At 32.9% G+C, this 25,535-nt stretch overlaps 5 protein-coding genes across 5 annotated transcripts; 2 read left to right on the top strand and 3 right to left on the bottom strand.

The window, feature by feature from the left end:
- The first annotated feature begins 278 nt into the window (after window positions 1-278).
- On the top strand, window positions 279-1,394 carry LOC126781417 (small nuclear ribonucleoprotein-associated protein B). The gene is made up of 2 exons (XM_050506385.1): window positions 279-411; window positions 651-1,394. Exons 1-2 carry the CDS (start codon window positions 409-411, stop codon window positions 1,212-1,214), a joined length of 567 nt encoding a protein of 188 aa, XP_050362342.1. The 5' UTR covers window positions 279-408; the 3' UTR covers window positions 1,215-1,394.
- A 1,317-nt stretch (window positions 1,395-2,711) lies between these two features.
- Window positions 2,712-7,838, bottom strand: LOC126781272 (uncharacterized). Its single transcript, XM_050506165.1, has 5 exons — window positions 7,351-7,838; window positions 4,332-7,056; window positions 3,927-4,162; window positions 3,321-3,826; window positions 2,712-3,223 (listed from the first exon to the last, which is right to left on the bottom strand). The coding sequence occupies exons 2-5, from the start codon at window positions 7,049-7,051 to the stop codon at window positions 2,891-2,893; spliced, it is 3,795 nt and encodes a 1,264-aa protein (XP_050362122.1). The 5' UTR covers window positions 7,052-7,056; window positions 7,351-7,838; the 3' UTR covers window positions 2,712-2,890.
- A 1,951-nt stretch (window positions 7,839-9,789) lies between these two features.
- Window positions 9,790-12,507, bottom strand: LOC126781181 (ATP synthase mitochondrial F1 complex assembly factor 2). The gene is made up of 6 exons (XM_050506023.1): window positions 12,325-12,507; window positions 12,052-12,245; window positions 11,834-11,944; window positions 10,927-11,104; window positions 10,480-10,595; window positions 9,790-10,004 (listed from the first exon to the last, which is right to left on the bottom strand). The coding sequence occupies exons 1-6, from the start codon at window positions 12,434-12,436 to the stop codon at window positions 9,855-9,857; spliced, it is 861 nt and encodes a 286-aa protein (XP_050361980.1). The 5' UTR covers window positions 12,437-12,507; the 3' UTR covers window positions 9,790-9,854.
- Window positions 12,508-13,007: 500 nt separating this feature from the next.
- Window positions 13,008-17,927, top strand: LOC126781182 (repressor of RNA polymerase III transcription MAF1 homolog). Its single transcript, XM_050506024.1, has 4 exons — window positions 13,008-13,712; window positions 13,846-13,966; window positions 14,191-14,468; window positions 16,597-17,927. Exons 1-4 carry the CDS (start codon window positions 13,507-13,509, stop codon window positions 16,655-16,657), a joined length of 666 nt encoding a protein of 221 aa, XP_050361981.1. The 5' UTR covers window positions 13,008-13,506; the 3' UTR covers window positions 16,658-17,927.
- Window positions 17,928-18,185: 258 nt separating this feature from the next.
- On the bottom strand, window positions 18,186-25,520 carry LOC126781340 (mRNA (2'-O-methyladenosine-N(6)-)-methyltransferase). Its single transcript, XM_050506280.1, has 7 exons — window positions 24,258-25,520; window positions 23,910-24,050; window positions 23,331-23,507; window positions 22,866-23,137; window positions 22,072-22,282; window positions 21,773-21,831; window positions 18,186-20,575 (listed from the first exon to the last, which is right to left on the bottom strand). The coding sequence occupies exons 1-7, from the start codon at window positions 25,185-25,187 to the stop codon at window positions 20,380-20,382; spliced, it is 1,986 nt and encodes a 661-aa protein (XP_050362237.1). The 5' UTR covers window positions 25,188-25,520; the 3' UTR covers window positions 18,186-20,379.
- Between the last annotated feature and the right edge of the window lie 15 nt (window positions 25,521-25,535).

Here is a 25,535-nt window from a genome sequence, read left to right as displayed (position 1 = left end):
AAATTACTGTAAATTATTGTAGATTCTGCTTCGTCAGCACAGCAATGTTTTATCGATTTTAGAGGTACTGTTTTGATTATAGTTTACTAAAGAAACCACAGATGGCGCTATTTAATTCATATATAATGAAGATGACTAAAAATGAACTAGCAATATATTCATTGATACATAAAATGAGCAAAGCTTTCGACATATGTTAACATAAAATTTGTTAAATTAACTAACGAACTAATATTATTTTTTATCTATGCCAAATGTAAATATCCACCATATTTGTTTTGTAGTTGTGACTTTTGGTTTTGACGTATCTACCCGGTTAAAACAGCGTCTTGTCTTTATGGTTTTGTTTTGGCGCTAATATATCGCCTGATTTTCATCTTTAATCTTCTAATTAATCGATTTTTAAAAATGGTAATTTTAATATTTTTCTTAAGGCAGTTTATTAAATCTATTATTCTTTAATAATATTTATTAATAAAACTGAATGCAAAACATTGCAGTTGTTGGATGTATTTTTATAATATTTTATTCTCATAATATTCTATTTACGAATATTAATTAAGATTAATAATATTTTCATTTACATGAACAAAACATCGCAATGTTTGTTTGTATCAAAAACATTTTTAAACTTATTTCATTCATTTCAGACGATCGGAAAGAATAATAAGATGCAACAGCATATCAATTATCGAGTAAGGGTGATTTTACAAGATTCACGTACTTTTATTGGCACTTTTAAAGCATTTGACAAACATATGAATTTAATTTTGGGAGACTGCGAAGAATTTAGAAAAATCAAATCTAAAAACAACAAAACTGCAGACCGAGAAGAAAAAAGGACTCTAGGTTTTGTACTTCTGCGTGGCGAGAATATAGTGTCTCTAACAATTGAAGGACCTCCGCCACCTGAAGAAGGCTTACCCCGGGTCCCACTACCTGGTGCTATGGGTGGGCCGGGAGCTGGCAGGGCAGCAGGTCGCGGCGTTGGACTCGGAGGAGCCCCACCAGGCTTACAAGGACCAGCTCGTGGTGTTGGGGGACCGTCACAACAACATATGGCTCCTGGTGCCCGAGGGCAATTATCAGCACCTCCACAAATGCGAGGTGGCCCTATGATGGGAGGCCCTCCACCAGGCATGATGGGTGCACCACCAGGGATGGGTAGAGGTGGCCCTGGTAGCCGTGGTCCTCCCGGAATGCGTCGCTATTAGTGTGTTTGTGCAGTGATGCTTATTCTTCTATTTTAAGTGAAAGAAACAACATAAATAAGTGAAGATGGTCTACTATATCGACTACATTAATGGGAAATGTAAAATATTTAGTTTTTAAATATTTCTGAGTATTTTTCCAGACTATACAATAGTTAAGGAATACAAATAAGTTCTGAATAATGCTTTTATTTTTACATAATATACTCCTAATAATCTTTCAATGAATATTCACATCTGGGATAAAGTTCCTAAGGTGCCTGAAGAATGTGTTTAGTCACTCTAATGATTTCTAATCTTATATAATATATACTTATAACAAAGATAATGTTACAAAATTATATATTATTAAAATATTCTTAATAGTTCGGGATGGATGCGGACTGCCCAAGATCGGGATGGTTAGCGTTCTATGCTTCCGTCTAGGCTTTCGTCCAGCAGTGGACAGCAAAAGGCTGAAAAAAAAAAAAACTTGCATATTGATTGAACGATTAGCAAATAATTAATCAGTATACTTTCCTTATATAATTTATTAATATTGTCAAATGACTGAATTGAACTTTAGGACATAATTCTCAGGTTTTAATGACCTAACCTCTACTACTATGACCAATGGAATGATAAAACGTAACATAGTGTATAATTAGGGTTCTAATCACCTATATACATACTCAACTAACTAAAGCCAAATAAATAAACACTAAATTTGTATTATATTTTGAACAATAAAAAATGTATCAACAGTAATCAAAGTAAAACAAGTTAGTAAATTATCAATTTAAGACGCTCATAGTTTAGGTGTGATGTTAGCTCAAACTAGTATTTGTGTTTTCTTAGGAAAATGAAACATTTAATATTTATTATTTGTGATCTACACACAATTATCGTCATGCCAAATTACAACAATTTCTAGTGGTTTTTGCATGAGGCAGTATTGACTGATAAATGTTGTATATAAGCTATTTGTGGATAATGACTATTACCATAAAGATGTGGCTCAGCTACATTTTAATTATATGTATACTCATCTGAGTAGCCTGAATGGAATTTGTATTCATTTTGCTATTTTTTTAATAGACCTTTTAGACAACTTTCTAGCCTTTTTTCTATATTATCTCCTCATATACAACGACAAAATTTAGGCAACATCTACTTATGAGCGTTTTAATATTTAGTGTAGCTAATTAACAATTTGATTAATTGTAATATTTATAAACATGGAACCAAATTATTGTAGTATAATTCATAAAAAAGATTGATGACTAATTGAATATGTAATTAGCTAAGCAAATATGACTGAATTTACTTAAAAGACAAAAAAAAGCGCCTTTTTTATAAGGTTATTGATTTGATTAAACTTTAATCATGAATGAAAATATGCACCTTTGAAATAATTTCTTTTGTATATCAAATATGGAATATTTTTCAAAACAAAATCAATAATAATGGACATAAAAACAACAGCTACATGAGAAAATCGGAAATAAATAAAAAACAAAATCCCACAAGATTTTATACTCAAGTTTATATTAAAATTACTGTGAAGAAAAATAGTGAAACAAAAAAAAGAACTAATTTTAAAATATAGTAAGTTATACTTTTTATATTCATTTGTTACACAATTATACAGCTTTAACAAAATACAACACTAGTGATGATGTACATAATTAAATATATATTTAATGACAATAACCGCACGAGGGATGGCACCTTTTACCGTCAATTCCACAACGACATCCTCCTGTAGTGTCACCCTTTCCACCTGGGCCCCAGCGGCGTCCTTTCGTTACCCAACATATCTCAGTTTTACAAGCTGAACACTTAATCCAATCGCAGCCCCATTTTTTTGTAATAACAGCCTTACATTCGGGACACTCAAGTGCTTCACCACGATCTATTAGTGATTTCAACAAAGCTTGAGTTCCTACATCAGTTTGATCAGTTTCGACAGCAGTTACAGCTGCACGAAGTTTAATTTGGTATTGATCACAAGTTTCACCGTCGTGAACAGCCTATAAATAAAGAAACAATAGTATAATATATTTTTGACAATATTGTTTTCTGTTCGTATTCGAAACTTAAAATATATTTTTAAAAAAAGATCAATACCTGACAAGGTATACAGTTGGTGTGATTACAAACGGGGCATGGAAATCTTCGAACCTCAGGTTCACAAAAGGCCCAACCTGTACAATCTCGTGTACGACAATGAAATGTATTTCGTGTACCACTTTCTGCTGCAGCTAAGCTTCTTGCTAGCCATTTCTCATAATCTTCTGGAGAGAGCAGTGCGCGTATTTCGCGTTCTTGTAAAGTCCCAAGACAAGCTATAGCTGGGCATGAAACTACTGGTTCCGTACAGTGACGGACGACATCAGCGAGACACTCCCTACAAAATGTATGTATACATTCCCTAAGGACAACGCCTTCCTCTATGGCACATTGCTCAATACAAACCCCACATTCGAATTCTTCGGAGTTAGGAACAAGAGCTTGTTGTTCTAATTTCATCAATTCCTTGTAAACATCGCTAGAGTCTATGTTTTTCGCTTCAATAATATCGTTATTTTTATCAATTTCATTTTTAGTTACATAGATTTTATCTTTATTTGTTTCTAAAAAAATATGTAATTCATCAGTACAATAAAAGTAATTAAATAATATTAAAATTTCACGAAATAAAAAACTTTCAAATTTTATAAAACTGACACTAACCAGATTCAACCAAGCACAAGTAAAATGGAGCAATGAGATCGGGACCAGCAAGAGCGATAAGAGGTGTACTGTCATTGGAACAAAGTGTTTTTCCAATAATCCAGCGTTGCAAGCCAATTTGTAGACCTAACGACTTTTCTGCTTGCCTTTTTAATTCTCCCAACACTGCTTTTCTAGTGACCAGCAAACGGATTGGTCCCCTTGTTGCATCTTTGTCTTCAATCCAAACATCAATTCTAAAATAATATCAAAATTTTTTATATGGGCGCAATTTTACTTACAAATAACGAAAGTGTTTTTTGAATAGTAAGAAATTATATATTTACTCTTAAGAGCTATATTTATTGAATAAAATAAAGAAATATGAATTTAAAATAAATTATAATAGGAATAGATTTTACTCACGGAAGTATTTCATCGTGCATTTGTCTAGATGTTGATGATACTGGTTCGTCTGCAATGACACCTGCAGATTTATTTTCAGTAACTACAATATCATTAGTGAATTTTGATGATTCTTGTGTTGATATACTGGTTTTTACTTCTGTTTTCATAGTTGTTTCTAAATTTTCATGGGGTTGGAGTAGTTTTTTATCTATTACACTACCTTTACAAAGTTCCTTTTTGTTTGGAGTTAAAGGGCCTCCAACTATTTGAGATGAGAACGACAGTACAGAACATGATAATTTAAGTTTTGCGAGTTTGGCTGCAGCTGCCGCAGCTGTTTGTTCGTCACCTTTGGCAATTGACTGCTCAAGTTGATTTATTAAATCCCTACGTTGGGCATGATGATCTATATTATTACTAGAAGTTGTTGCAGTTGAAATAGTATTTAGTGTTGGTTTTACTACTTCTTGTTTTGATTCTTCAATTGTTGTTGCTTTCTTTTCCCTTGTTGTTGATACATCATTTTTTAAGTCATTAGTACTTGATGAGCTTGCAGACGGTAATTTAGAGATATTTGGTGATGATATATTATTTTCATTTTCAGATATTTTTATTTGTTTAACTACTAACTTTTTAACGTCATCTATTTCAGAAACCTTGCTGTTTTCATCTGGACTATTATATTTGGGGCAGTAAAACGGATTTAACAAAGATGATATTTTTAAAGGTGTATGCAAATTATTATTTGTTAATAGTGCATTTGTATTACTTTCCATTTTTTGTACTTGATTATGTAAATTCTCTACTACTAAATGAAAATTTTCATTTTTTTTGTTTGTTGTTATCTCTGGCTTTATCTTTAGTTCAGGTTTTGGCGCAATTTTTTCACTATCCTCAATATTTTTTGAATTTTCCGTCGTTACTTTATTTTTTATGAACCTTACATCATTATTTAGTTGTTTCTTTTCCAATAAACTGTTAGTCTTCTCTGTATTATGAAGAGCAATTTTTAAATTCTTAATCTTATGCGTGGGTTGGCCGGTAGGATTTTCTTTCGAAGCAATTTTTCGTTCCTCTGTTGATGATGACAATTCGATTTCAAAAGCTGATTTCGTGATGAGCCGATCGGCAGAAGACAATATTTTATTTTTATCAGGTAACCGAGGTTGAAGACCGTTTAAATTCAATCTTGTTTCGTTATTTGCCTCTTTTTCCCGTTCATGTTTAATAGATTTTTTTAATAATGGAATTTTTTCATTGTTTAGTAATTGTTTTTTAATATTTTCATCACTAGATGAACTTGAAGATAGCGTTTGAACTCCATCTTTGCTAGAATTATTGATATCATTGTGTAATTTCATTTTCATAGCTTTTACATTACTCTCAATATATTTTGAAATTGGAGGCATTTGTTTTGAAGAACCTGGTTGAGATGTTAAAAACATATCTTTGGCACTTTGAATTTTGAGTCTTCTTTCAGATTCTTTTTCAAAATAATTTTCAACATTCAATTTGTCTTGGGCACTACTTTTATCGTCTCTAATTGATCCTATACGTAATGTTGGCGTCTCTGTTGCTGCTAATATAGTATGTTTAGTTTCAACAATATTCCCTTCACAATTCTTAGATTTTTTAGGCAAAGAGTCTTTCATCTCCTTTAACATCTTTTTAAGTTGTTTCTTATCCTCAACTTCATTTTTTTTATTTGATTTAAACGCATTGTGATCTGTTTGTGTGCACATATTAGACGCGGTTGTTGTTACTTTTAAATCAACTTTATTGCGTTCGTAAGCATTTCCTTTCACACAGTATATACATGAGATTATAGTTGCGTCATATTTTCTTAAGCAATTTGTACAAATCCAGGCACCCTCGGTCTGAAATTCTATTCCGGCGTTCAATAATTTCTTTGTCTGTATTATTTCAGCCGCTTGTTTATCTAATTCACTTATACTAGGAAGAACTTTAATATAATTTGTATCAATGGCTGAGTTTCTTTTTTTACTATCAAAAATATGTTTTAGAAAACTTTTTTCTGATCTTAATTTAACTTCTTTACTTGAATGATCTTTTTTTGTGTTTTTGACAGTTTTAAGCTCAGTTATCTTATTGTCACTGTCGCAAGAATGTTTATCGAAAATAGACTTTGAACTCATTTGAATCTTTTCTTTTATTTCAACGTTTTCTTTGTTATGTTCTGTTAATTTTAGTGGGGGTTTAGGCGCTGGTCTTTTTCTTTTATAATATCGAGGTAAGGAGGTTGAATTAACAACCGTGGGTGGTAAAGGAGCACGGCGCTTTCCCGGCACGTAAGCAGCTCGCGGTTGTATGGTACTTTCGCTTATTGCACGTCGTTGTCTATTTTGTATAGAATCTTTGGGTATTTTTCGCGCTGGTGGTAAACTAAAAGCGTCGTAACCTAATCCTTCTTCTGTATAGAGACCGTATTTACGACGTAAGGTAAGATCACGGTCGTATTGCCGTTGAAGATTTCTCTCATGAAGTCTTTTTTTGTAAGTATCTGTGAGAGGTCTTTGCGGTAAAATAAGAGGGTTCACGTTTTTATAATGAAATGGAGCTAAGAAATCAAAACTGGCAACTGTACGATCGGATCCTACACTATTAATACTTTCATCCGAAAAAGAGCGCTCTGATCGTCGTAACCAGGAAAAGAATGTCCAAATCCCTCCTGATAGGGGGCGAAGGCGCGGTGCCTCTCCTTCTACGTCACCGTTCATCACCTCTGAAATATGCATAGGTTATTTTAATATTTTATTCAATTATTATATACTTACTTTAACGAATTCTATTTCATTACAAGACTTCGTAATTTAATCTAGCTCTAATATATCAAGCCACCCAATATTGGAAATCTACTGTAATTGAATTTATTAGTCTTAAATAGGTCACAAACAATAGGGCCAGAAATTAACTATGTGGCTTAGTCATTCCGATATGCCAAATTAATAGACGTGAAATAAAGAACATACAACAAAAGCTATTGCATAAAGACAAATATTTACATTAATATACTTACATACTGTCGTAAAGATAAATGTGTACGAGGAGTGGTACGCTATTCTTAAACTAGATCATATTAAACTCCACTTAGCTAAGCACCAATAATTAGTACTAAAGTTTATATAATTTCATTTTTGCACTCAATTTTATTTATAAGATTTCGAACAAAATATAACATCAAATGACGATTTTAAAGTCTGTATTGTCAATAACGAGTCGAGCGTTGTGGAATACAAAGCGAGGTCGGTCGGCCCGTATCGACTCGCGCGCCGCACCACTCCGCCCGCCCAGCTAAATTTAGCGGAACTTCGCGATTCGGTTTTTGCTATTTCTATTCATTCTCTTACGCCTGACCTCACTTAAATTTGGACACTTCCCGGCACTGTATTAAGTATGAATTAATGACTTTATTTATTTACAAATTAAGAAAAATCTATGATATCACCAATTGTGTGCAATTAGTCGACGAAGTCGGTAGGCGTCTTTGTCCAATGTGTCCTTGTTGTTGTCCGAGTATTGCAAATTATGCCTAATGGACGTTTTCCTTTTCGCGTCTTCTAAATTAAATGCAAAAAGCATTACGTACCTATTTAATAACATGATAATAAAACGAGTGATATAAAATACAGGTATTTTAATCACAATTTATATATGGTATATTATTTAAAAAAATCTTAAGCCAAAATTAATTTTACGATCTTAGAATTATTATTCGTATTTAAACATACATACGTGGTGTATGTAAGGTCAGGTCAAAACATAATTCGCATTAAAAAACAAAAATCTTCTGTAAAATTAACTTCAATAGTTGTTTTTTACCGACTTTTAAGTAAAGCTATAATTTTCTTTATGGCACGCGTTACATATCACAATACGTACAAAACTAAACAGCTAGATAGTGTTAAAAATCAAATTTACTTAATAAATTTATGACCGTGCACTTCTTGCTTCTGGAATAAGGGAGTTTCACAGCCGAAAGCTTTAACAGTAAAAACTATGCCCATAATACAGTGAAATTTCGATTCAAAACCCATGTAAATATTTATATAAATTGAGTATATTTTGATAGGACATTCAAAGAACCAAATACATAAATGGTGTGTAAAGCCAAGTAGTACATAAGTCACAGTCAATATAATATAAGCGAACTTCTAGGGATATTGACAAAAAAATACGGCATATACAAAAATATGCTGTGTTTTATTGTAATAGCACTAAAATGATCTTATCCTTACGAAAAAATATATGTTATAATTTAAAGAAAAATATGTCGACCCTCACTACTATCAAGCAAGAAAGATAAGTTATGGCGAGTATTTCAGTACTCGATTTAGTCCAATGTTAATAAAGTCCTACGTAAAAATAAAAAAGGGAATTTTTTGCTCACGTCTCCCTCTGAGGTTTATCGTCAATATTACACTGGAAACAAAGAAAAACCAATGAAGCAGACATGCATTACAGCGGGATGTAGTTTTGAAATTGTAAAAAAATCTCTACTAAGTCAAGTTGCTCAAGGTTCTAGTAGCGTTAGTTTAGTTTTACCCATTTCGAGCTGTAAACACTAAGAAGAAATACTAAGAAAACGAATATTTGAAATCGACCGATTTGCTTATCATACATTGGTATTTTAAGACGTACATTTTTTTTACTTAACGCTTGGCACAAGCATAGCTTTTTTTTGAATATTCAAATGGTCTGCCGCCAGCCTTCGTATTTATAAATAATGTAAACGACTCTCTAAGACTAACTCTAATATCTGCCATATGAGCAAATTACCTATATACCTTTTTTGGACATTTTTGAACGCTGTAAATTGACAACACAGAGGAAACATACTAGCAGAACATTTTTTTGTAGTCTTTCACGATTTCATTAATCGAACAATTCAGGTCTGCCAGGTGTGCATTTCACACACTTTTGTAAATAATAAAAAATAGATTACTAAAAAAGTCAGAGCCATGGACGTCTCTCGTTGACTTTCATCGTTTTTAGAAGCATTCTGAAAATCATGTCAGAGGCAGGTGTGACTAAATAATATACTTTTATTACACCCGGTACACAGTTTTACTAATTTGAAAGCGAAACCATGGTGACGGTCCTCAATAGTTTTTATGGCACTTTTTTCACTATTAATAATGGATAAATTAGTTTACAACTCATATGTAAATTTTGTTCGATAATTTTGGCTCGCTAGTCAATAGGTAAGTATATTAAAGGCTACAGAATTGAAAGCATATACTAAAATCTAAAATACCGCACCATATACTATTGATTAACTATTCTTAAACTCATATCATTAATCAGTTTAATAGAAAGATAGCAGTCGTCCAAGCTTCTTGATCACACACAACAGAAGAAAGGTTACTAAAGATTATTTCTATCTATTATAAATGATTTCTTTTTATATTATCTATTACGAAAGTGATTTCCACCATCACCTTAAAAAATAATACAATTTTTTTAACTACTAATAATAAAATTTTCTTTATTTTTTTTTAAACCTATATAATAAAATACGAATTATGTGTCTTGTTCTCCTTGAGTTTTTTTAGCAGTAGCTGAGTGTCGTTCGGTAGAACTTTGTATGACGAGTAATGAAGCCGACACGCGGGCGCTCATCTCCGCTTGGTTGAGTTCGTGTGCCCAAGGGACTCGTCCCCATCGGAGGACCTAAGATAAAAAGTCCACCTTCAATATATATTTAAAATGAAATCGGTTACTACACTATTTTCGCATTTTCTTCAAATTTACAAAAAAAATATCTTTATAAACTTTGCCATAATAATATTTTTAATTGTGTAACTGTCGTTTTGAGAGAACTTTTGCATTATGAATTCATTATGAATAATGAAACTAAAATTAATAGATAAGTCATCAAGAATCAATCTTCTGGAGATAGTGAATAAAGGATACGGCATATATACTATAAATATGATATGCTTCATAAGCATATTTTATAGTAATAACACGACTATGGTCTTATCCTTAGTAGAAAAATTACATTATAAGTATTTAAAATGTTTGAAAACATTTATTATTAAACTTTTAAATGTTTTCATAATAAATAACAAAAAATATGTTTTAAGTAAAATGAATTCTATATACATATAGATAGTTAAGAGCTATATATTTTTTTTATACTAACCTGATATTCCTCCTCCAGTCTTGACAACAATACGGCTTCTTTTGGATCTAAAAATCTATCTACACAGGCCAGCATGAGTATTGGTGACTTGAGAGCTTCTATACCAAAGCACATAGCTGTAAAACAATTATAATTAAAAAATACCATACCTTAGCTAAATACTAAACAAACTAGGCAAAAGACCTATTATAGGGCAAAAGTGTGTGTGGCAATTACAGATGCCCTCTGTATTCCAACACATTTAGAACCCAATATGGATGGTACACATTTCCAACTACCAGACTCTTGACTGATACTGAGATTCTTCGACAGAAAAACTCAATAAAATTTTATTGGTCCAACCTGGAGTTTGAAACCAGGACCTTGGAACATGCGGCCTTATAACATTATCTAACCACTAGGCCATATATAATTAAGTAAATTATATCTATATTGATGTTTACAAACCATTTAAAGCTGGAAAGTCATAGGATAAGAAATGTCTTGCTAAAATAGCTCTTGTCTCAGTGGATATAGGTGGAGGAAGGAGATCATTAGAGACTTCTTGTTTAACTCCAAACCGATTATTAAACCACTCCAATACAGGATCCCACTTTTTTTCTTGTAATGCTTTCAATTCTTCCTCCTTCAATGAAAAAAAAAAACTTTATATTATACAGTGGTGATCATAAAAATAATTAAAAAACAATTAAGTACATTACATGGAAAGTTATCTAAGTAAATATATATAGACAATATCAATAGCATGAATGTGTAGGAAAAATGATTTTATAATATTAAACCACGTCTTGGCTCCGTAGGTCATAACCGGTAAGACGCACTTGTTGAAGACTTTTATCTTCAAGCATTGCGGTATCCGTGACGAAAAGACTTGACCAAGTTTCCTATAAGCAGCCCAGCCCAGCCTAGCTGTACTCTTCTTTATGCCTCCCTCTCGAAGTTGTTTCGACCCAACTGCAAAGTTTGCCCAAGGTACACATACTCCTGAACAACTTCGAGAGGAACTCCGTTAAGAGCTATTGGTTCCGGACTAATGTGTTCATTGAACATTATCTTGGTTTTCTCCAAGTTAATCCGAAGACCAATTTGAGGACAAGAATCGGCAAGGCTGCTCAGCACATATTGCATGTCCTGCACAAATGTGGTGATCCGACAGCGAAACCAAGGTTATCGACAGCCCAAAGGATTAGTTAGCTGAAGTGGCAATGGGCTGGACACACATGTCGCAGAACCAAATACTAAAAATATTAGTAATACTTGATGTTTTAAGTGCAATGTCTATCACTGTATATTTTTTTATTTACAACTTAATAATAATTACATTAAACAACATTACAATATGAAATATACTGACCTCTGAATGAAAAAGTAAGGTGTCTGTTGCAATAAAATCGAGTAAGTAACTGGTTATATCATGAGAACTCAGCTTTCCTGGATTATCTAATGATGTGTTGCATAAAGCTGTCTAAACATAAAACAAAATAGAATTATATATTACTTTATTTATAATATATTTTCAATTTGTATGTTTTCTACTTGAGAAATTATAAAAAGTAAGTTTAATATACATACCAAATGCATTGTTGGTTGAGCTATGTATTCACTTTGAGCATCCCATTCTATCGCTATGGCTCGAGCAAGAGGTTCACTATTTACAGTTAATATGCGACCATTTGGAGTTTTCAATCGACGGTGGTCCAAGGTCACCTCCCAATTTTTATCATTTTGAACAATATCAGTGCGCCGATAAAACCTTTTATGTGTAGCTAAAAATTATACCAAATATACAAGATTCAAAGAAACAGGTGTCCGGTACTCAGTATTGATTTAATATTAAATATTTACCGTAACATCGATTTTTTACAACATTATAAACATCTTGATTTAATATGTTCGACTTTTGAATTATATTTATTGATCTAAACATTTTTAAGCTTATATTGATAGGGTTTACCATTTTTGAAATATAATTCAATAACCAAATATTAATATTTAAGGTTATCTTAAAAATTATAAATGTTTACAAAATAATTTTGAATGATAAATTCAGAGTTGCCCAATTTTATAGTGAACATAATGCTGTAGATTATCAAAATTATATATTAACAGTTTAATTTATAAAATCGTTGATATTATATTTAAAAAAAACGATTCATATAGTAATTATTTTTAATTTCGACCAGTCAGTTTATAATTATTCAAGTATTCAAACTCATACTTATTTCGTACGAAAAAACTAAAGGTATACGATCAATTTATCTTATGTTAAATATTTTTGCAACTTAGAATTGCAACTTAGAAGTCCACCTAGCTTCATCGTACTTATTAATTAATTTAATATTACGTTTTCTTTAGCTTGTTATGATATAATATTTTATATTTGAATTAATAAAAGTATTAAATCTGTTAATAAAATTAAAAGTTCTGGACTTTGGCTTACTTTAGACTTAGCAATGGCAATGAATTATGGAATCACTATGTTCTTTTTTTCTTTGTAGTTTGTCTATACTCTATGTATAAAATATTATTGTTTATGGCTTAGAATTTGTTGCTTGTTCGCGATACTTGGAGAAAATTTAGCATTATAAGCTTAATAATTATTGTTTATATTTATCAGTGTTTTTTGTGTATCTTTGAATGTTTAAAGTGTTCTACGATGTCTTCTATGGATTTTGACTTCTAACAAAAGAGAAAAGTGATTTTGTGCTCTTTCTAGGACAACCAGTGAAGTGACGCGCCATTGTTGTGTTTAAACCAAATACAATCTATAAATAATTTGCTAACCATTATAGCAATTTATAAAACAATTCTTTCCTTGATATTTGTGATGTACCCGCATCCCACCAGCGCGGAAGAAGAACAGACGACGAATCTTATACCAAGTGTCAATCTTCTTCATTCTAAAAGGAAAGGGATATTCATACACCCGTCTGCTATGTACAGAAGTAGTGCTCCGAATTGCACGATTACAAACTTTTTTTTCGTTACAAGAAGTTTGAGTGGGTAAATCATTGATACCAAATAAAGATGAAACTCTTAGAGAGCGGACGCCTGGAGGCGCTAAGTAGTGCGCTGTCTATCCTGAACGGTGACAGTGCTGTCCAAGGTCGGGTAGAAAGTTACAGCTGCAAAATGGCAGGTGCTGAAAAAGCTTTCTACAAGAAGTTCACAGCAGACGGAGAGACAACTCACAACCTCCAAGCACTATCCCCACCAGAAGGTGTTACATATAGGTAAATAATGGATAAACTTCCCATTGTTGGTTAATCCCAATTCAAATGGATTGTGTGTGCTTAATATATGTAAAATTCATTTTAAAATGTGTACTTAATTTGTAAAACAAAAATGTTATTAAATAAATTGCAGTCGAAGTCTATCTGGTGATGAAGAGGGTGTCCTGTGTGATACCATATCTCGGAAGACATTGTTCTATTTGATTGCTACACTGAATGCTGCTTTTCCAGATTATGATTTTTCAATGGCCAAGGTAAATGTCCTCTTATCTTTGAATGACAAATTGAATGGTTGATATAGTGCTTATATCTTTATTTGTTTCGTTTTTGATAAATTAAAAATAGGTGTATGATTAACTTTAAATATATTTATTATAATTATCTACTACTTATAATATTCAAAAACAAAAATTGATGAAATCACTATTGGGTAGTATTTGAGTATTTCATATTATAAAATGTGCATTTTTTGTAATAGAGCAGTGAATTTAGTGCAGAGCCATCACTGAGTTGGGTACAGGGGGCTGTTGATGCTGCACTGTCCGCTGTAGGTGGTGTGCGTTGGAGACAATTGAGACCAGCTTTATGGGCTGCTATAGAAGAAGAAGTACACTTGCCTGAATGTCGTATTTATAGCTATAACCCAGACCTAGCTAGTGATCCGTTTGGTGAGCCCGGCTGTCTCTGGACATTCAATTATTTCTTTTACAACAAGAAGCTAAAAAGGATTGTTTTTTTTACATGCAGAGCTATGAGGTAAGTTGATTAATTAAAAATAAAATAAGATCTTTATTTTATTATTTAAGCTTGTATGTTTTGCAAAAACTGTGTAAGTGTTTTCTTTCCTTGATCCTAAACATTCCCATATCATGCATATTATTTTATGCAATATTTTTATTCGTTAATATTTTAGAAAATATAGGATAGTTCCTTAAATAATGCTTTGAAGCTTTATTTTATTTGTTTTTTCTGTGGCCTCATTTAAAATTGTATTACCTATATTGGGAATACATTACATACATACATTTAGAAAATACCAATCTTGCTGTGTGTTTATGAGTGTATTATCTTCTCTGACAATACTTTTTAATTGATCCCACAAATCCTATATAAGATATAGGTTTTTTCTTTTGACTGGTCCAACCTACCTGTCCTGGCAAGTTTATTGTGAAAATTAAATAATGTGATTACATTTGCAACTAGCAACCCAAAATGAGAGTAACATTAATATTAATAGCTAAGTTTGTGACATCAACTAGATTCACCCTTATTTCCTAGATTCTTGTTTTTGTTAGTATAGCTGGTCTAGATGAAATTGTTTCCATACGGTCTGGTTGTTTTCTTTATGTTCTGTTCAGTGGGTGGTCTCTCTCACTGTTCGGTTAAACTGTACTGGTCGTTTTTAACATTTGTAAGCACAATTTGGCACCATCTGACAATACTACATATCAGCTGGTGCCATGTCCAGACAAGACCACACCAGTTTCAAACATTTTGATCAACTCGCTGCAAATACCTTGAAGTTCACTGAGCGTGACCCAAATAACAAATCATATTTCTCATAACATGCAGCATTATGAAAGTTAATATATTTTTTATTAAGTTCTCCCCAATTAACCACTAGAAACAAAATTATAAAAGCACCTACTTGTTACAATTTGACACCAAAAACGTCGTAATATGTTATTGTTATCTTTAAACAAAAGTAATGTTTATGGCACTTTAGGAGCAGCCTTTTTTAATTTTTTTAAATAGATTATATGAAGAGAGACGAGTACAATTCATCTCTTGCTCGGCGGTGTTGGAAAACATCGTGACGAAACCGGTATGTGCTTAATTTCACTGAAATTCTGTCACATGTGTATCTACCAACCCATGTGATGTGATAGAATAAACTGCAAACCATCTCCTCTAAGAGAGAGAAGGCATTAGCCCAGCAGTGGACATTTACAAGTTGTTACTATACTTATGTGCAAGCACAGGTCTTCATCTGATCACAGGAACAGGCTTCATGGAAAGTCATAAAACTAAAAGATTTGGATGGATTTTGCATAAAGCTACATTAGTACTTTGAAGCTAATGTTATTATTTTCTAATGTTATTTTTGGTTATCCGGTCCTTGTCCCTTCCATTGTATATTTTTTTTAGCTACCTTCATATTTTTTAATCTTTGCATTGATTTAAAATTAAAAAAAACTGATAATTTGGTGCCTTTTTTATTTCAATAACCTGATTTCGATACAAAATAGTGCATTTGTAAAGTGACAGCAAATTTATTTAATATATTTATGAAATAAGTATCCTTAATCAGCAAATGATCATGTAGTAGTTCTATGTTAGAATGATTCGCTTTTTTTCGTGTAAATAATTTGCGCTCTGTTTAGGTCGGTAAAGTAGTACTTTCACTAAAAAGTCAGAGTGAAAAATATAATAAATAATTCCATTATGAGATTACATTCGCAGAAAAAGTAATACTACGACTACTTTTGACTTGTTGCGCAAATAAATTGCTATTACTCAAAAGCTATTTTTATTTAAGATATAGCAATTTTATGTAATTGTATTTTGTCTATTTAGTTCAAAGAAAGTTCGTCGACACTCAAGTATCCATATTCGCCACGCTTGCTCTATCAACATTTTTTTGTACATTTTTACTTGGCTAGTTCACAATAAAAATTATTGCAATAACTGAGCAAAGAAAAATATCATCATTTCATCAGTCACCTTGTTCAATCGTTTTTATTCTAAACAGTGAAATATTTACAAACAATGCTAATTATGTTGGGGATTTTTAAATAAAGGGAAATTATATAATGAGTTTTTAAATTAAAATAAAGTTAGATATTAGTAATATTTTCACTAAAATAAATATCTTGTTTCACAGTCCTGTTTGTGCTGATTCCGGAGTCGACTTTGCTATGGATGAAGATGAAGAATATAATTAAATAATTTCTTCTAATTTTTCTATGGTACTGTTTTTATGATTTCAATTATTTTCTACTATAGTGCTATTATGGGTTACAAACAAACTATAGTGCAAGTTATACATAGTAAATATCAATTTTATATGTAATCTTCATCATAGCTATTAAAACTTAAAGTTAAAAGGTCAGATGGATAGTATTTGTTTTTTGCCCACTGACCTAAAGCTTATTAGTCTTATGTTATTTTATTAATTAGAATAGTACCTAAAGGTATTCAGATGGAAACAAATAAAAAAAAAATTAACCTTATTTTATGAATGTTAACATATTCATATTATTTATTAAGTAAAGAAATTATATTGAAAGTTTTCATTATTGGAAAATATGTAATTTATGAAAAAAATAAAAAGCAGTAGGAACAGGTTTGATACTTAATGTACTACTTCGATAATTGGCTATTAGGGTAATTAAACTGATTACTAATTGAACACCTGACTTTACTTTAAAATTACTTATTTCTGCAATTCTGTTTTCAATTTGAATTATAATTCAATGTAAACTATGCAACATGTGATGTGTGTGATGATGATTTGATTGTACATATTTACTGTACACAATTATCATGTTTTTATAAATAAGATTTTTTGATTCTAATAATACCTATTGTATTGCACCTAGTCCAATTAAGGTACAAAAAGATAAACGATCTCGATATCTTTGCACAATAAATATATTTATCGTAAGAAATAAGTGACAATATCATCTAATTTTGATTCATTTTTTAAGAAATAGTTGTAGATGAATCATTTGCATTACAAAACACATGATTAATAAGTATGCACAGTACGTCCTAAATAGAAAGAGGAAAGCTTATTAATGCTTCATTAATTGCAAGCAATTATATTTTTATCCATTGTACTAGAAAATAGTTACTAAGTATAACCCTTTTTTGCAACATAATTATTCTTGCAATAATATTCTCTTAGTAAACTGATTTAGCAACAGTATATATGGAAATGTCACTAACACTTTTAATATGCAAGATGTATTTTGAATAAGAAAAATTTATACAAGGTTTGAAATGATTGACGTTTACAAATTAAAGGCTTAGAGAAATATTTGACGACCTTTTACGTGAATAGGTATGTAATTATACTGATTAGAATAGTTTCGGGTGTTTCTAGTAAAATTTAATGTCACTAAATCCGCCTATAGATTTTGGGCTTCACCTTTACATTTGTATTAATATTAGTTGAATATTTTTAAAATAAATAGTTTCTTCAGTTCTGAATGACTTCGTTTTCTTTATAATGTTCATATATCCTTTTTCTATGCTGCAAAGAATGTGATATCCAAAATGGCATTGCCATTTCGAGTTATCTAATTAAGGTAAGTAATTTAATACTTTTTTTTTCATTGCCTTAACTGGAATTAAAATGTAGGATGGATATGATTAAAAAAATATCGTTAAAAAAGATTATTGTATTAAATAAAACAATCATACTTTTTTCAGAAAAATATAATAATTAAACAATCAAAATATAATCTTTATCGAACTATACAACAGTAAAAAGGGATTCTTAAAAAAAGAGCTTACATTAAGTAAATAACCAAAATTTTCTCCAAAACTATGTACAATAAGCGCACCTTTCTATATACAATTCTATGCATCACATACATATAGTCAACATGATTTTTAGTCAAAGTAAGATATGACCATAATCATCAGTGGTTGTCTAAAAAATAAGATTTCTTGTTGAATGAGTTATTTTTTTATTTACCCAAAAAATCAATAAAATGCGAGATTCTCATTATAATGTGGAGCGATATCGGATATCGATAAAAAATAATGAATGGAACTATTATTAAATTGAATATCAACTATTGGATTCATTTTAACCACATAGGTGATTAGTTATTTATTTTCTATACATAATTTTGTCTCCCCATTTTTATATTTGATATTAGATTTGGAGATATATAGGCATAAAATGCCAAGTCATTTGTTACAAGTATGGGCGACCCTTCAGAAGTCAATTATTAAACAAAAGAAAAATGACAGCTAGTCGCAAGGCGATTAGTCGTTGTCGGATAAATTCAGATTCGCAAGCTTACTACAAAGAGTGCTGTATGTCTCAATAGTTGAAAAAATATACCTGGCATTAGTGAAATGCCATAATTGTCTGCTTAAACACTCGCCATACTATTAGAAAACATTTTTTATATCTTCTTCCATAAAATACAAGAAGATATGTAAAACAAATAGTTTATTACTGTTTTCGTTTCATTAATTACTTAATATCATCGTTTTGTCGCCATACTTGTACCAATTGACTTGGATTTCACTGTAATTTTTTCTTGGTCTCTACATGAAATATTCAATAAAACCCTCTAACTAGGTTTCTAAAAAATTCAAGCTTCTTCGGCCATTATGTCTTTATTACCAACTTAGAATTAATCTATGTTTTAATATTTACTTCTCCAATGTATATCTACAATAACGATATTAAAAGCTGCGTTATTCTGACATTTGGTTCTCTTTTCATTTATAAATGTTTTTATTTGGTGTGATTTCTTAATTGCTGTACAATTACTGATGTGTATTATTCTGAATGAATTCCAAACATATTTGTAATTATAAATATAGAATATTATACAAATTTACTATTCATATCATTTTTATAATAAATATTTATTGATCACAAAAAATAATAATAATATTCAATGAGGAATAAATCCCAAAAGTATCTGTAACTATAAGAGTCTCGTGCGCGTTTAAGACTTTGAATTGTAAATATATTTAACAAATAAATTGCGGTAATTAATAAACTGCCATAAAATATTTTTATAAATTATTAGATATTGTTTGAATAGAATTATTTCATTTTAAAAAGTGATTTGTATAATATTTCTGTAAAGCGAGATAACATTTCATTATATTGTTATACACTTTATGCACCTATTTGTAAAGCTTTACATATATATATTATGTTCCAAAATTAGAATAAAGTTAAATATAAAGAAATATTTGATTGTATATGATTTAAAAAATAACATTGCAACAAAGAATACTTGATATCGAATTTCAGCGCTTTTCGGAATTTTGAGCGCTGAAATATTGTTTTGTCATTTAAAATTAACAGTCGAGAATCGATTAAACAATTAAGTAAATAAAATAATATTAAGAAAAAAAATATTTGCCAAAATTAATGAAAAATACATACATATGATTTCGCTGACAATTTCGTAGTTTTATCTTTGTTTTATGTTTATTTCAGGCTCAAATACTGAATATGCTCATTTAGCGATTAAATAAATTAAATAAAAACACAAATGTGTAATGCATATTTTTTAAATTGTCCTTAACGCTTTATTTATGTTACGATTCTTGAAAATGTTTAATGGACAATGCGTCTTAGTCATTTTAAGTGCCGAAACACGAATAATGTGATACGGATGATTTATAAAATCACATTGCGGCACGAACTACTTGTCCGTTCTATGAGGATACTCGGTATTTAAGCCTCACATATACGAACGATATCTACGTCTCCGAGGTACAACATTTATTTATATGTTAAAACGGGTAAAGTACAAATCGACAACGGCGATCATATGTCGGTCGTAAAAATCCACCCCATGACCATAGGGATGTTTATCAGAATTGAACTATTTAGGGGGTTGTGGAAAGTTTAGTTGTGAACATGAAAGAGGTTGGCAACAGCGAGCCGCTCGCTGGGGGGCTAGCGCTTGTCGGGCTGGTCGTCGGCGGCGGGCGGCGGCGCGAGGTCGGGCGGCGCGCGCAGCTTGGCGCGCGGGCGCCACGCGTCCAGCAGCGCCTCCACGCGCTCGTCCGTCGGGCCCCAGCGCGCGAACCCGGCCGCGTTCTGCAGCCACACCACCACCGTGCCGCCGCCCCACCGGAAGTACACTTCGTTCCTGGAACGCGCCCGTATTCGATTAGCTGTGCTCGGACGGGTTCAGCTTGAGCATTATATTTTAACTTTTTACAGTTATTACTTTCATAGCAAATTATAGGCAACATGTGTATAGCTTATTCTAATCACAGGATTAAATACAAATAAACAAATTTGACTAGTACAGTAGTTAGTAGTAATATATTTAATTGGTCGAGATCTTTAATATAAATTTATGAATTCGTGAAAAAAATGCGTTTTGAATGTTGGCAAAGTTGTGGTGGGTATATATATATATGCTGTAAAGGTGTTAGTATATAAAATATATATATTGATAAAGAACTGTTCGCATCGCATAGCATTCGCATAATATATGAAAATCTAAGATTTGATTATCTCAACTACTTGGATTGAAATAGACTATAGTCACTTTTTTTTTCAGCCTTTTGCCTTCCACTGCTGGACGAAAGCATCCCCCATAGAACGCATCCATCCCGAATCTGCCACCTTTTTTAAATCGTCGGCCCATCTTGTCACAGGGCGTCCTACACAACGTTTGCCTAAGCGTGGTCTCCACTCTAACACGTGTCGGCTCCATCGGCCATCAATGCGCCTGGAGACATGACCAGCCCACTTCCACTTCAGCGAGCTAATTCTACGCGCGATGTCGATGACTTTAGTTCTCTGGCGAATGTCCTCATTTCGGATTCTATCTGCCAGAGAAACCCCAAGCCTCGCACGTTCCATTGCTCGCTGAGCGACCTTAAATTTGTGGACCAGTCCTACGGTAAGTGTCCACGTTTCGGCACCGTAAGTCATTACAGGTAGGATGCACTGATTGAATAACTTGGTCTTAAGCGACTGTGGGATCGACGATTCAAAAATATGACGTAACCTCCCGAATGCCGCCCAGCCCAAACGTATTCTTCTTTTAGCCTCCTTCTCAAAGCTGTGCCGGCCAAGTTGTATAGTTTGGCCCAGGTAGATATATTCCTGCACAACTTCAAGTTGAGAGCCATTTACGACCACTGGTCTCGGGGATACATGACAGTTTTTTTTTTAGTTGTACAAAATGCAAATAGAACGATAAACTAGAAACAAAATGAAGCGTGTAATTTTTATTAATGTCATAAAATTTAATAAACATTAATTACTTATTATTTTTACAGAATTTTTTGGTACATCTGGTATAATTATATAATGTAAAAATAAAACTTACTTTGGAAGAACGTGTTGGAAACCGTGACGATATTCGTGCTCAAATGCTGGAATAACCACCTAACAATAACAAAACAGTTAGTTACAAATTGCACTTTCGGTAAAAAATTGCCCATTCAAATTGGACAATAAAATCAAATTTTCGAGTTCACCAAGAACTATGTTGTGTATTTGTCTAAGGCGATTTTGACCGCAGCATGACGAACGTGATATTTTTTTTCGAAAATATGGCTATTGGCCTCAAAAGTTAAGAGTCCCAAGCTCTCGTATAGCTTCTACATTGTACAAAACGTGTTGTACCTGTTTCCGCTTGAAGTGGCTAGCCTGCAATTTGTGCAGCGCGTGCGTGTGTCGATCGGGCCACTCGGGCAGCACCACGACGAAGCTAAGCGGCTCGGCCGAGTCCTGCAGCAGGCGCTCCATGTGCCGCAGTGCCGCCTCCAGCAGCTCCTCGCAGTAGGGCGGGTGCGCCACCAGCGACCCCGCCACCGGCCTCAGCTCCAGAAACGGTCTGTGGGTGTAGCCGTGATTTTATTTAGAACTTTTCTTCTTTCATATTTATCATTTCATATGAATATATAATAGAATTTACAATCTGCTGCATCAACAGCAACGTTAAATTGATGCGTGCGATGCGTTTATAAATATTTTATTAATTTATTTTGAAGATAGAGTATAGTTGCAATGGTTACTTAGAAGATAAGTTTCAACTTCCAAATTTATAAAGAGTTAAGGGAAAAGAATTTCTTCAGTTGACAATGAAGACAAAGTGCAATCGACATATCCTTATGTAGGCAAAGACACAAAATATTTTTTTAAGAGTTAGAATATCTCGATTTTGCAAATGTATTGAAGTTGGTTCCAATGAAATAATGAATTGTCGATTTCTGTGTTGCCAGCACGTTTTGCAATTCATGAAATATCAAAGAATAATTTCCTAACATTCCATAAATTTTTGTGAGACAACTTTAATGGAGGTGATCTTAGAAATGTTGTGACACTATCAAGTAACATGTCTATCACTATATGTAAAATCTAGTACCGATTAAAAATCTAGACTGATCAATAGTGGTTAAAAAAAGCTCACAACTGACCCGCGCGATCCGAAATAGCAGTCAGTATCGGCGAAGGCGGAGCAGTACTGTCGGAAGTAGCAGTCGAGCGGGCTGGCAAAGCATTCGAAGGTGACGCCGAAGCAGCGGTGCAGGCACTCCAGCACGGGCACGGGCAGCGACATCTGCGCGAGGTGCGCGTCCGCCGCCGCCGCGCCCGCCCACGCCGCGTAGCGCCGCAGCACGCACCACACGCGCGACAGGAACTGCTCGAACTTCTTGTCGTCGAAGCAGCTGTAGCGGTACAGGTGCTCCTGCGGGCGGCACTCCGTTACGATACTGCAGCTACATTCTCGTCATGGCCTTAACGTCTTTATATATTTATTAGTATATAAATAGAAAAAGACAAAACAGTTTTATCTTTTTATAAGAAATACATTTAAATAATGATTATGGCCGAATTTCCCGTGAGCGAACACGCAATATTTATATATTAGTCCTACTCACAAGTTTCTGCAAGTAGGTCGCGTTGAGGACTTGCGTGTCGCCGAGGTAGCGCAGCAGCGCCTGGTCGCGGTCCAGGAAGTGCTCCACGAGCGGCGGGCGCGGCGCGGGCAGCGCGAACTGCACGGGGTAGCACCACACCTTGCGCAGCGCCGCCTGCTGCAGCGGCGCCGCCAGCTCCTGCCACGCGCACACCATTACTTATTATTATTCATCCACACTTATTCAATTTTATATATTTTTTACTTTTTTATTATACATATATATATTACATTTGTAACGATCGAGATTAAACAAAAACATTTATTTAGGATACTATACTATAATATTAAGGATATCAAATTAACTTATAGCAGCTAACACTTTTGTTATAAAAACTGTTTCTTTAAATATGCAGTTTCAATGAACTTCAGCTTAGTTATTGTTAATATCCTTATTTAAAGTTATTCCAACCTGTATTATACATTTTTTTTTTTTAAGTTATATCTTTAAATCTGTAATATCATATTGAGAATTTACAAATATTAACTCATTACTATGGTTTTTTTCTTATTGGTACCTAACTTTTTTTCCACCAAGTACCTGTATTCCATTTTCTTTTAATAAAAGACTATGTTTCTCTCTTATCTTCCTAGCATATTCAGCCGACAAGTGGTAGATTTTTAGGCAGATTCCCTCTACAGATGCTTTAGCTGTCTCAGCCAAATGCGGTTGACACTGTCTCTATAACAATAATTTAAAGTTTTTATTCAGTTTTATTCAATTCAATGTTTTCTTTTTATAATCATTTTAAAAAAATTATTAAACTTAAACAAACTTTTAATGCAAATTTTCATTTTCTGTAGTCAGCTTTGGCAGGCATGGATATGAAAATGTTCGAGTTATAATTATAAAGGACTTTTTATATAATTTTTCATTTAAATTACTTACTCTCAAGTGCGCTAATCTATCTTGAAAATCATCATAAGTAGCTCCGACCGTACGTCGTAACCATTGAAATGTATCCTCTGCATTCCATTTAACAACCTTCCTACTTTCAGGTGATGCATTTCTGGACTCAATCATTTTTTTTGCTGCCTCTGCATAGCGTGACAATTGCTTTCTAGCATCACCAGTAAACTTGGGATGAGTTAATTTAATTGGTATATCATTCATAATTTCCTCATACATTGATCGTGATATTTCAGGGAAGCAATGGCTTGGGAGCAATGGATCTGAGCCACCCTGATCATTCACTTTTCTTTCCATCAACCATCTATTAAAAGAATCCTTTGGTGCGTCTATGCTTTCTCTGGTATGACACAACTCCTGATAACATTGCCTTAATTTATTTGCCAGAGTGAATCGAAAACCTTCTATTTCAGGATGTGGATGTGGACAAATGGTTGGCGGTCGTTCATATATAACAACATTAGTGGGTACGTCAATATCCCAAGGTCCTGCAAGAACAAACTTCTTAGCGGGGGGACCATTGTCTTCTGATGGACGACGCTTACTCGCACTAGGAGTTACATTACCAGCATTAGGTGGACCTGTATGGCAAATACCAAGGGGATCTGTAATTGGATCAAAATCCCTTTTAACTGCTGGTAATTCCCACATCGACTCGCCGGAAATTTTATTCCAAAAGTACGGTCTATTTTCTCGCCTTGACCAGTACTTGCGCCAACCCTGTTGCAGAAGATCAGGATGCAATTCTGCGGCAAGATGTGGTGCTAAAGGAGCCGGTGCACCAGGTGTTTGTGGTGTATCACCACTTCCACCGGGCGATGACTGGATCTCTGGAGAAGAATCACTAAGACTTGGGGCAGTCTCCCACGATGAGGATCCAGCAACAACTTTATCACGAACATCATTCATTTCGACGGACTTGTATATTAATAACGTCTTTAATATATTGAAAGCAAAATAAAAAGTTGCTAATAGAAAGGATATTAAAAATTACTAAAACTCCTCGGCTAATAAGTTTCTTATAAGCACAATATTTTTGTTGGTAATCATGATATTGTTACCGCCAAGAAATTTTGTGGTATAGAAATTAATAATTTCACTGAGACACATAATTATTATTGTCAAACAATATATTTTTGCAACGTTTTTTAATATAATTAAATTCGAAACTAACAAATAACACGAAATTATTAAAACAATCGTATGTTGTACGAAACAAATAACTTGGCGTAGTTTCCCCAAGCACCGCCATCCACA

The sequence above is a fragment of the Nymphalis io genome, chromosome 3 (assembly GCF_905147045.1).
Source record: "Nymphalis io chromosome 3, ilAglIoxx1.1, whole genome shotgun sequence".
Classification (NCBI taxonomy): Eukaryota; Metazoa; Arthropoda; class Insecta; order Lepidoptera; family Nymphalidae; genus Nymphalis; species Nymphalis io.
The sequence above is the reverse complement of the archived record's forward strand: the minus strand, read 5'-3'. Positions and strand labels throughout refer to the sequence as shown.